Source organism: Mixophyes fleayi, chromosome 6 (genome assembly GCF_038048845.1).
Source record: "Mixophyes fleayi isolate aMixFle1 chromosome 6, aMixFle1.hap1, whole genome shotgun sequence".
NCBI lineage: Eukaryota > Metazoa > Chordata > Amphibia > Anura > Limnodynastidae > Mixophyes > Mixophyes fleayi.
The window spans coordinates 172,288,301-172,300,093 of record NC_134407.1 but is presented as its reverse complement, the minus strand read 5'-3'; the positions used below and the strand labels follow the sequence as shown (position 1 = coordinate 172,300,093).

General features: G+C 39.9%; 1 protein-coding gene across 1 annotated transcript; it reads right to left on the bottom strand.

Annotated features, from left to right (window-relative positions):
* Positions 1-5,700: 5,700 nt before the first annotated feature.
* Positions 5,701-11,395, bottom strand: TMEM101 (transmembrane protein 101). The gene is made up of 4 exons (XM_075177233.1): positions 11,200-11,395; positions 10,036-10,216; positions 9,067-9,213; positions 5,701-8,041 (listed from the first exon to the last, which is right to left on the bottom strand). Exons 1-4 carry the CDS (start codon positions 11,328-11,330, stop codon positions 7,733-7,735), a joined length of 768 nt encoding a protein of 255 aa, XP_075033334.1. The 5' UTR covers positions 11,331-11,395; the 3' UTR covers positions 5,701-7,732.
* Between the last annotated feature and the right edge of the window lie 398 nt (positions 11,396-11,793).

Here is an 11,793-nt window from a genome sequence, read left to right as displayed (position 1 = left end):
ACAGCTATTCAACCAAGGCTTTATTCCATGCTGCCCAGGAGGCACCCATCAATCTAGTAGAGAGGGCTGTAATATCATCCAGAATCAGTGTTCCTTCTGAGATAGAAGCCTAGTGGATAGTAACATCTAGTTAGTTTGTTTTGTTGCAAGCCATCCTCCATTGTGTGCGTCATAAGGAACAAGGAGGCTTATTGTCATACTTTGGTAGAACAATCTGTCTACATAAACCCTCAAGGCTCCAACCACATCCAACAGGTGGAGAGATTCTTCACTTCTAAACATTAGATCCTGGCCCAAAGCAGCGATAACAAAATTCTGGTTCAGATGAAATTTTAAACACCACATTAGGTTGGAAACAAGACTTGGTGCACAGAATAGCCCTGTCAATGTGTAAAACAAGATATGGAGACCTGCAAGACAGGGCAGCCAATTCAGACACCCTTCTTGCTGAAAACAATGACCAGGAAAAAAGGACATGCTCCAGTTAAGGAATTTAAGATCAAGCTTCAAGAGGCTCGAAGGGCAGTTTCTGTAGCGATGAAAGTACCAAAAAAACTAATCGATGAAACATAAGAAGGTTGGATATGAAGAACTCAGTGTACAAAGGTCTGGACCTCGGGAATAGCGGGCAATTATCTCTGGAAGATGATAGATAGGGTCGAGACTGGGGCTTTAAGAAAAGCTATTTGCAACCTACTGTTTAGGCCATCCTGTAAGGAGAATTGTGCACTCATTTTCTCTCACACTAGTCTCTATAGGTTTTCCACACTGTGGTAATTTTTAGGAAAGGCTGTTTTCCCAACCGTGATCATGGTCTGAACGACCTCAGCTAGCCGCTTAGCTTGAAAAATCTTTTCTGGTTAAAGCCAGCTGCGCTATGTTATAAAGTTGTGGTGATAAAATGGATACTGACTTAGGAGATCTGCCCTCAGAGGCAGCCTCCATGGCATTTCTGCTGTTGTACTTAGAATGTTGGCGGTCCAAGATCTTTTCCACCAGTCTGGCACTACCAGAATTAGTGGGACACCCTCTCTCTTGGGTGCTCTTTAGTACCTGATAAAGCATTGGATTTGGAGGAAAAATATACTCTATTGGTACTTCCATGGCCTTTGGATCCCTTGTTCTTATGCACTACTATGTTATGGTTCAGCCAAGAAGCCATCATGTCAACCTTAAGCTGACCCCTCCTCTCCACAATCTGGTTGAAAACCTCCTTTTGGAGGAACCATTCCCTGGGTTGAATGGCATGCTAACTCAAGATGTCTGCCTCCCATCTGTCCACCCCTGAGAGAAAAACCAACAAGATTGCTGGGATATAACATTTTGCCCAGTGCATAAGCTTGGCTATCTTCTTAATCACTAAAGGACTCCGGATTTTCCCTTGGTGGTCTATATATGCCATAGTGTTGTCAGCTGGAGTTGAATGCCTCTACCCCTTAGAAGGAACCGAGCCAGAGAATTTACAATCGTCTGAGTTCAAGAACTTTTATGGGGGGCTTGCATTCTCTTGGGACCAAAATCCCTGTAATCGGCGGGCCCCATCCTTGCACACTGGCATCTGTGGTTACGAGGTCCAGTTCCAGACCGAGAAGTAATGGCCCTTGCTGAAATTTTGTCTCTTCAGCAACCACAAAAGGGAATAATGTGTTTGTGGCAAGTTTGAAAAACGGTGCTGCCAAGAGATGGTTGGACCTTGACCTCTTCGCTAGATGCTCTTTCTGAAAAGTTATATTTACTAAACTGCGGGTTTGAAAAAGTGGAGATGTGGCCTATAGCAACCAGATTCTAGCTGTCATTTTGTAGAATGTACTAAATAACTAGAATCTGATTGGTTTCTATAGACATCTCTTTTTCAAACCTGTAGTTTAATAAACATAGCCCCAAGAGTGATAGTGATCAAACGGCACCACTTCAGGGCAAGATACCATTCTCCCCATTAGTTTCTTGCTACGGAGAAGTGAATCCTGTCTGAAAAATATCAGAGCTTTTATCAGCTGCTAAATGGACAGATTCTTCTCCTCCAGTATCTTTCCCAACTTATGTCAAACAGGAGACACAGAAAATTCATATGCTCAGCTGGGACAAATCTGGACTTTTGATTTATCACCCAACCATGCGATTCCAGTGTTTTAGCTCTCAAATGCAAATGGGACAGGGGAAGAGGTGCAGAGCTTGCCTTTATCAAAAGGTTGAGAAGGCTGTGATGTTCCTCTCAGATTGGGATATGGACATATGCATCCTTTATGTCCATGAAGGTGAGAAATTTGTCCTGCTCCTTGGTGTTGATGACTAATTGGACTCCAGCCTGAACATGTGACAGTTGAGGGACTTTAGATTAAGGATGGGCCACAAAGTCATGTCCTCTTTATGTACAAGGATTCGTGTTGAGTAATAAACCCAAACCTTCTGCTCTTTTGGGACTGGGACAATAACTCCCGATGACAAAATGGATTAAAGGAACCCCTGAAAGGCCAGTTTCCTTTCTCTCAGGAGGGCAGTGGAGAAGAACCACTTGGGTGGAGGTTCCAAAAGGTCCAAGATACAATCTCATCTTATGATGGCTTCAACCCACAAGTCTGAAGAACACGCAATCCGCTGGCCCCAAAAAAACAAGATATGGGTCCCACACTATTCACATTTCTACCTGGCCAAGCCTGCTTACCGTTTTGGCCGCCCCATAGGGCTTCTGGATGAAAGAGGACCATCCCCTCAAAAGGGTATTGCTTTCAGATTCCTTTTGGACTCTGCAGCTGCCTCCCATGACCTAAGAGTGCACTTGGCTGCCACCGCTAAGGCCAAGGTTGTAGAGAGCCTTAAACTGGTATCAAAGACTGCATCTCCTAAACATTCTGATACTGCCTTCACATGGTCTAAGAAGGGCAACAATTTTGATCAGGGCATCCCAGATTGTATACCCATACTTATCTGCTCAACCGACTTTTATACCGCTTTGTTGACCCAAGCAGACCTAAAAATAGGTCAAAATGATGTGCCTGCTGCAACAAAGATTTAAAAATCACCCACATTTCATGCAAGCGCTGTTCTTTAAAGATGCAAAGTTCAGAATAGGGATGGACTTTGAAAGGCGTGCAATGGTGGAATTTTCCATATCCTCTTCTTTGATGTTTCAAAGGGATTCTCTTCCACAGCTCTAAGGACTAGCCTTAGGTTCCAAGGAGCTACAGGTTATACCCAAGGCAGATTATGCTTGGAGTCAGGCTACAAATTTATCATGGGCCAAATGTACTTTTAAGAAAGAACTTAGAGCTCTAACATGGACTTTAAGAGAATTGAGAGTCAAATATTTTGTTAAATCATCTTGAAGGAACTTTAGAATCAGCTCAGTGTTCTGGTCTTGGATTATTGCGCTACAGGAATTTTTTTTCTGCTCTGTTGTAGCATGTTAAGGTGATTGGGCTTCACATCTAATATTGAAGACTCTGTCTGAAAAACCTTTGTTCTGCAGATGTATCCCTTTATTTAAACCCTTGTATGTTTAGTATGTTTTTTGGTAACAGCCATGGCACTTATAGCTCCATGGTTCATGCCTGTGAGAACTATGCCCTCCTTGGCCAGAATAGTAGTACGTCTAAAACATCTGCTTCGTCGCTTACAAACTTGGCACCAGGTATAAAGGGTGGAAAACATAAACCAGATTGAAATTCCAGGGTCCTGAAAGCATCTATATTTTCAGCTGATAAACATTTCTGTCTTGCAAGAACCTGATTACTTTTGGATTTGTGGTCATGAGATCTGTCTGTGGTTTCTCATGCCTGGTCACTATTAGCTGGAATACTTCTGAATGCAATGCCCACTCTCCTGAATGTACCTTCCTCCTGCTCTGTAAATCTGTCACATCTGTCCTCCCCAGCCACAAGGATCCTCCCTCTTTGACCATTTGTTCTGTCTTTATTGTTGGAGACACTTCTACCATGTTCTCCAAATGTATTTGCAGTAGAGATGCTCAGGCTCGGTTTTCTGAAAGACAAGCCCACCCGAACTTAGGGGATCAGAGTAGGCTCAAGAGCCAGCTCGCTACTTTCGAGCGTCCTCGGATCTGAATCGAGGCAAAATGTCAATTGCGTTGTCGGATCTCGCAGGTTTTGGATTCCACAAGTACCTCCCTCACCAGGAGATCCAGCACCATTGCGCACAGAGAAATTAATGTTATTTAGGTTAATAATGTAGGGATAAAAAAAAAATTATTTGGGGGTATTAGAAAAAAAAAAAAAAAAAAAACGGGATCCAAAAGCAAAACATGCGTGGGCGGTTTTGCCAAAGCACAAACTTAATCCAGATCGAAGACCAAAACACGGGGGTCAAGTGAACATCTCTAATTTGCAGGCAACTTGAATGTGGCAATCCTGTGCCAGACTGAATTCATTGCCAATATATTTGAAGGTCGTTTGGTTTTGTCTTTCCTATATTTTTCACAGCCCATCCTTTTCCACAGTTTTGTCTCCCAGCCTCTTACTCGCATCTGTGGTTAAGCAAAAACAATAGGATTTCTTCAGATAATCAGTTGTTTTGAGGTTTCTGTGGATTGTCATCTCAAAATGTTGTTGTTGCTGCTGTTGTTAAATGAAGTTGGTTGTCTACCAGACCCTTTTTCAGTTTCCCTTCAGCAATTAAAGTTGTTTTGGTGTTCTCTGATGTGAAACTGGGCCCACGGTAGTGGTTGGGAACATTCCCTGTTCCAAAATGTGGTGCAGTTAGCGAGGGCCATGGTTTTTGGGCCAAATCTGACTGCTGCACTTACTTTCACCTGTTGGGCCGATTCAAAACAAGAGTTCATTTTACTCACCCAAGTTAGTTATTTCACGGAAGGGATTAGCTGACTTGATCCCCTTTTATTTAGGGATCTCCATTCCCTTATCACCTTTTTTAATCAACTAAACATAAAAATGTGCTCCCATCCATAGGCCGAATAGACTGTTCTGTAACTCTAGCATACGTGTAACGTCTTCAATTTTAAGGATTCTACAGTTTAATTAGTGATTAGTAATATCCATACTGAAAACTTCACTCTCTTCCCCGACATCCTCTGACCCATCGCTTGAGAAATTCCCCCTAAATGCCTTCTCCTGGTTCCTTAATATGTAAACTTACCTCTTTAAACTTCAAAGTGTTCTTAAATATTCTTTGGTTACAAATGTGTCCTCACATGGTTGGTAAATCTTGTATTCTGTGTTACACTGGACTACGTAGTCTAATGTTAAGCTAAAGGGATGCTTACTTTCTAAACTAAAAGGAGCACATATAATTGATTTTTGTCTTAGTTTTAATGGACAATGTCTGCAAGTTACTTTCTCAAAAGTGAAAAATGAGAACAATTTCACCCAAAATGAAAAAACAAACCACAACAAAAAAAAACAAAACACAAACAACTTTGTGTTTGGTTTTTCTAGATTGTCTAATTTCACCCAACACAAAGTTTCACTTTTGCACCTGATCCCTGGTATGTTGAACAAGAGTTCTGTCTCTCCAGAATTCAGAGCCTTGTATTTTAATTCACACCCTTTAGTTCCATCTGAAACAAAATATTTACTTTTAAGTGAAATTTGTTTCTACTTAAATGAGTTGCAGATATGCGAAAATAACTGCCATGCATTGTTATGCTTCTATTTATATTTATTTTCCCATAACTGAAAAACATTTAACTTTAGTAAGTGCCTTGACATAAACCGTAAATCTACCATACCTGGAAATAAATGTTTTAATCCACAAACAAAACAGCAAACGTAAACAAAAAAAGTGTCAAAATAATTTGCTGCATTCTCACAAACAAAATTGCTGCCACAACTGTGTTTAAAGTGTTTGTCAACCACAAATAGCGGAAGCATCTATTTTGTGGACCAGTATGCAGCCTATCAATCTGTAATAACCAGAAGTAGACTGATTATGTGTAAACTGGTAGGCTGCACTCTCAGGACTATTAAATGAAGTCCACAAAATTGCAGCCTCCATGGTAAGTAGCTGACAGGGACACTTTAAACAAGGAGAACCATGGGGGGAGGGGGCACGAATAAGCACATGCAAAGCAAATAAACAGTCAATTATAATTTACAAATCAGATATATATATATTTTTTTTTTTTTGTTACCTACAACTGATTCTTATAGACAAGGCCATGTTGACACAAATATTGGTAATCAATGGTTTAGACTTTGAAAATGAACATATATTTAGAATCATACAGTAACACATATCCATTCCATGGTTTTTTTTTAAAAAAAAACAAACACACACATTTTCAATTACATAAATAAAAAGGCATTCTAGTGCTTTGTGACAAACTCTGTTGCTCCAAGAGGTGAAATGCTGGCAGTTCGATGAAGAGTGAGACTGTCTGCTTCTATAGGACAGTGTACGATGTTCACTTAATCATCTCACATTAAGTTGGTACTGCAACTCTTAAGTCAAATTTGTCCCACAGAACCTTTGTTTCATGTGTATTCTTGCCAAAGAAAAGAAGCACCTTTTTCACTGGTTTGATATGCTTGTCAGTAAGACAGGCTCCACCCACTTGTATAACTTGAATTTTTCAACATTTCAATAATGGAATGCACTGTTGGTGAAGCTAAGACATGCATATAAAAAGACCATTTTTTTAGCATTTGAAATAAGAAAAATATACAAATGCAGAGTAGGGCTCAAAGAACACTATTTAAATAATTCCTACAATATGACCCTTGTATACCTGTTTTGCCCTCATAGATTTCTAATAATCCATAGCATGCAGCTTATGCTGGGTACACACTACAGAAAATTTCTCCCAATGCGATATTGTTAACATTTTTTACCAACGACTGAAAGCCCCGATTAGCATAACAATTCATGTGTACACACTATACATGTTATTCAAGATTTACATTCAGATCTGTGCTCTTCATCTGTCATAATAATCGGCTGAAAAGATCGTAACTCTGTAAACTCTATGGAGATCTACCTACACTGCTAGTTGTGACTGCATACACAGTTCAGAATTTGCCCGACATCATTAGAGATTTTTAGTCCCTTTTATAAAATCAAACAATATGATGTGCTTTGGAACCATAAAACATGATTGTGGGAGAGTACACATTAATGAGATATCGGACCCAACGGTCATTTATTGTGTGATTGGCAAGATAATTGGGTGAAAAACCTGTAGTGTATACACAGCCTTACACTACATCTGAAATAGGGGCGATTGATTCCTGTTTAGGAGTATAAACATTGTTCATTTTGAACACTACACTGAATATAAAATTGAAACCAGTTAGTGGTCATGGGCCTTTCAGCATTTTGAATTAAGATCAATTGCTCCCATTTCTACTGAAGCATAAACTGTATTCAGCAAGAGACATAATGCTGCTAAGGCTGGATGTATCACAGACAGATTCAAATTATTGTGGATGTAAAGCATATGAGAACCAGCAAATTTTGCGGTGTGATGTAAACTCTTAGGGTCCACGGGTATTGATGAATGATAAGTCTCTTTAATCAGAATGCTGCAGAGGTAAATAATTAAGTCCATGATCACTCCCTGTACAGATGACTATTATAATGCCATGTTTGGCACAATACTGTGCAGAGGCCTCCGGGTGGTGGGTTCTGGGTTTCAAATTTTATAGCTCAAGAGCGACTCTGCAGGGTCTGAGATTTGTTAAGCAAAATTCCTGTGAAAGGACAAGAGATATTTGAGCTCAATCTACACGTTTAAGAATTAGGAATGTTCTGTAGATCTTTTTCAGCCGTCAGTGGCCACTATGACTGCCACTCCAAAAATGCCAACATTCTGTCCTATAATTCGCATTTGGTTCCAGAATTCCACACGACGGTTTTTGTGCCAGTAGCCCAGGTTTCCATCTATCAGGAGTAGGGAAAAGGGGAGCAGGACAGCAAGAACCTGAGCGGAGAACCGTACATAGTATCCAGACAGGAAGGACAATGCTAACACTCCATACAGGACAAAGAGAATCTGCAGGGCTGGTTCTCCTCCCGGGATGAAGTCCAGATAGGACTGGCGGTCCTCCTTACTGTGCTGTAGGGTGTACGCCTAGCAGGGAAAACAGGGATCAATTTTACAGAAAAATTACTTTGATCTACATTTCAATTAACACGCCATGCCTTATTTTTACTACACATTAATATAACTGTATATGGCATAATGTGTTCTTTATCGCTTATTACAAGTGATTAATAATAACATAAAAGCATGAGGCGGAAGGCCATGTTCTTTTATACAGATCATGGAAAACAAATGTGACTTCAACTATCTGTTATAATAAACAGCATGGAGTGCATTATATCTTAGAAATACATCCAAAAATAAAAGTACATATTTGAAACACCCAAAAACTAATTGTGCTGGATAAAATTAGTGATCTAAGGCCGCGAATTGGAATGTGGTGAACTTTCACAAAAATATGACAGTATGCTGATAATCTGCTAACAACACCCATAGACTCCATTAATCTAGATGCGCATGTCACAGGAATTTCATGAATTAAATGAAAACATAACTGTGAGAATTCTCCTCCTATGAATGCCCTAGCCACATGGTAACAGTAAGGTGGGCATCTCTCCTCTGAGATGCCCACCATTAAATTCTGATTAAACACCCACTGCAGCCAAGTCCTGCAAGAGGCTATAATGTTACATAAAATCAAAAATTTGTCAATGACGGGACTGCTGATTGCATGGGTAGGACACTTGCCTAATCAGGTTACACCTTCAATAACAATACGGTGTGGACTTTTCAACTTCTGTATACTTAGTCTAGCCCTAAAAGAAGAGTTGTATAACTGTATAAGATAAATGGACACTGGGTTCTAATTCTGTATATGAATGATACGACATATTTAAATCGACATATCAAGTGATATAACTGCTTTTGTTTATAATCAAAGTAAGGAAATATTTTGCAAGGGGAAACCAGTTTCTAGAGATTTTTAGGAAAGATTAAAATTGAAAGTGACCCTTCTTGTAAACAGGCAATTAATGGACTATAGCTCTTAACCCAGGCATTTACTTGAGTGATTTTGGTCTGCCCAGAAGAGCACCCCCTGTCCAGTTACATACCAAACAGATGAGGTAGATGCCCAGGAAGACTTGCCCAGTGGACTGCAGTGAGCGACTGCGAGGCTTCTGTCTGTAAATCTCTCCAGCACCACTTGCCAAGACTAGGAATCCACCAATAACAGCAATGGTTCGAGAATACATTCGGACCTAAATCACACAGAACAATTATATGAATATTGTTAACGTCATACAATCATACCGGATTCATAGTTACCACTACTGCTATAGCCATACATTCATAGTTTTGAATAATGTTCTATCCACATATATTATACTTCTGAATCACAGTTATCTATACTGTTATAGCCAGAAGTTTCAGGTCAGAATCACATTTAATCAATAAAATATATATCCATATATTCAGACCTGGATCACACATATGGATCTGAGTTATATTCATACAAACAAATTTGGATGTCCATACATAATAGCCTTAAAAACAGTCAGATTTAACGATTTATGTCCAAACATTCAGAATACTGTTGTGCTACAGTTGTAATCATCTTTTTGGGGATTGTAACACCAGATTGACTCAAAAAATCATTCATTTTCACAGATACATGCATAAGTGTTAAACAAAAAAAACTGAATACAAAATATTCCAATTGTTAGGAATATTACAATGAGATTTGGAGCACCAGAGTGCAAGGAACCCACACTAATCAAGATGTTATTATTTTTTTTAAAAAGTCACACACGTGCTATCTACCAATACTCAACAATCAAGCTAATATGCAGTTCTTTAAAAGAAGACATTTCCACTAACTTATGCATCAAGTGTTCCCCAAAGCAATTAGAATGTAAGGTCTTTTGGGCAGGGCCATCATTACCTTCTGTTGCATATTATTGTATGTTGTTTTGCTGATGTCATGATCCCCAAAAGGTACAGCACTGCATAATATATATGTCAGCACTATCTAAATAAAATGTAATAAGTACATAAAAGCAGTAAATTAAATCCTCTCTCACCTTCAACCAGTCTCCGTAGTGGACGTGACCCCCCACATGAGCTGCATAGGTGCTAACAGCCAACTGGAGAGCAGAAACTAATGCAAACCAACGTCGTTTTACACCAAAGGACATGAAACTGGCGCAGAGCACCGCAACACCTAGGTCAAAGTACAAGTAGGGCACAGGAATATCTGGCTTCCTGTAGAAAAGATGAAAATGGTTACAGTGTCAAGGTGTGATGCTTGTATCAAACATATATAAAGAAAACAACTCCAATAGATATACAGAAGGAATTGTGGTCATCGGTATGAACAACCTTGTGTTGAACATTTGAGGTTTTCCACAACTATAATTTATTGGCTTTTTGAACATTCCTGCAACATCTACTAAATACATTGCATTTTTTCTTTTAGCGACCTCCAGTGCTTTTTGCCATGCATTAATAACAGGGGGCAGATTAGTTTATTTTGCGGAGTGTCACTAGGAAAGGTGGACGTATACATTTTATTTATTGAGGCCTAACACCTGCATTTGTTTCTCTAACAAGTCATGTCACTGTGCTTAATTAGGTTACCTTATATGTAGAAAATAGATATATGCAATTACCATGACAAAAGGAATACCCAAATGTAAAACACTGTGGTATATACTGGGGCTATAGCAATAATAAAATGGGTACTAAAAATTAACCTTTTATTTTCAGTTACATTTTATTGAATATGGAGCATGTACCACATATTAACCCATCTCTTTGCCAATCCTCCCCAATTCCTAATGATACAACTACCTGCCCCAGCTGCTGAACTACTTATCTCAGCCCCTCTCCCCATTATCTTCTGTCCTAAACACCTACCTCCACAGCGGTTTCATTACCTGAACCATTAAATATCAATTTAAAACTTGCTGATTTAGAATAAAATATAAAAAAGTGAACCTGGCACATAGTACATATGGAAAAAAGGGGTCTGGTCATTAACATACAAAGTACCTCAGTTCATTAAGATGTTAAAGAAACAGCATGCTGCACATAGTGGCAGACACAGCACAGCTCTACAGCATATAGAATACATGGTGAATAAGGCATGTCTCCAAGCCTGTACCCCTACAGAGCACACTGCCATGTGTGCAGACTGAGTGTCAGTGACAGACAGGTGCAGTATATTCCACACATTTATACTGTACCTCTTGGCCTCTGCCCGCTCTGCATACAACATTAGCTGACTGAAACAAAACCAAAATGGGCACCGGGTGAGAAGCAGCACCCCAAAGCGGGTCACCAGCTGCAGAAGCCTCTTCCGCCCACTCGCCGCCATTCTCCGGTGATGGCTAAATCCCCAGCATCCAGGGCCTGCTGACGTCACCGGGTCACGTGACTAAGGTGGTCACATGGTGCACGGAGCAGAAGGTGCTGGAGCTGCTGCTGCTGCAAGTGTTCCTGTGCAGATGCTGAACGTAATGGAACATCAGGCAGAGCACTGAGAGCAGTGATCTGCCAACAACACTGCAATATTTCTACTGGATTCAGATGGAAAAATTGTGTTTGATGTCAGGTTTATTCACGTGTCAGGCGCTTTTCTGGCATTATTTAATCCCACAGAAGAGTCTTAAAAACAGGACACATTGAAGTGTATTAGCTAGTTTACATGTTGGCAATATGAAGATTCCAACGTGTCCTATGTTTTCTAGCGCTAGCACTAAATTAGATGCTTAATAATGGACAGTGATTGATCTTAATTGTGCTTTACATTTGCTATGAATCTCATAGTGAATTCCACA

Excerpts from the sequence above, each read along its gene's own strand:
- TMEM101 (XM_075177233.1), bottom strand. The coding sequence starts at position 11,330 with ATGGCGGCGAGTGGGCGGAAGAGGCTTCTGCAGCTGGTGACCCGCTTT. Across the intron at positions 10,217-11,199 it reads GAGCGGGCAGAGGCCAAGAG|GAAGCCAGATATTCCTGTGC; the intron begins GTACAGTATAAA and ends TCTTTTCTACAG. Across the intron at positions 8,042-9,066 it reads GCATCTACCTCATCTGTTTG|GCGTACACCCTACAGCACAG; the intron begins GTATGTAACTGG and ends TTTCCCTGCTAG.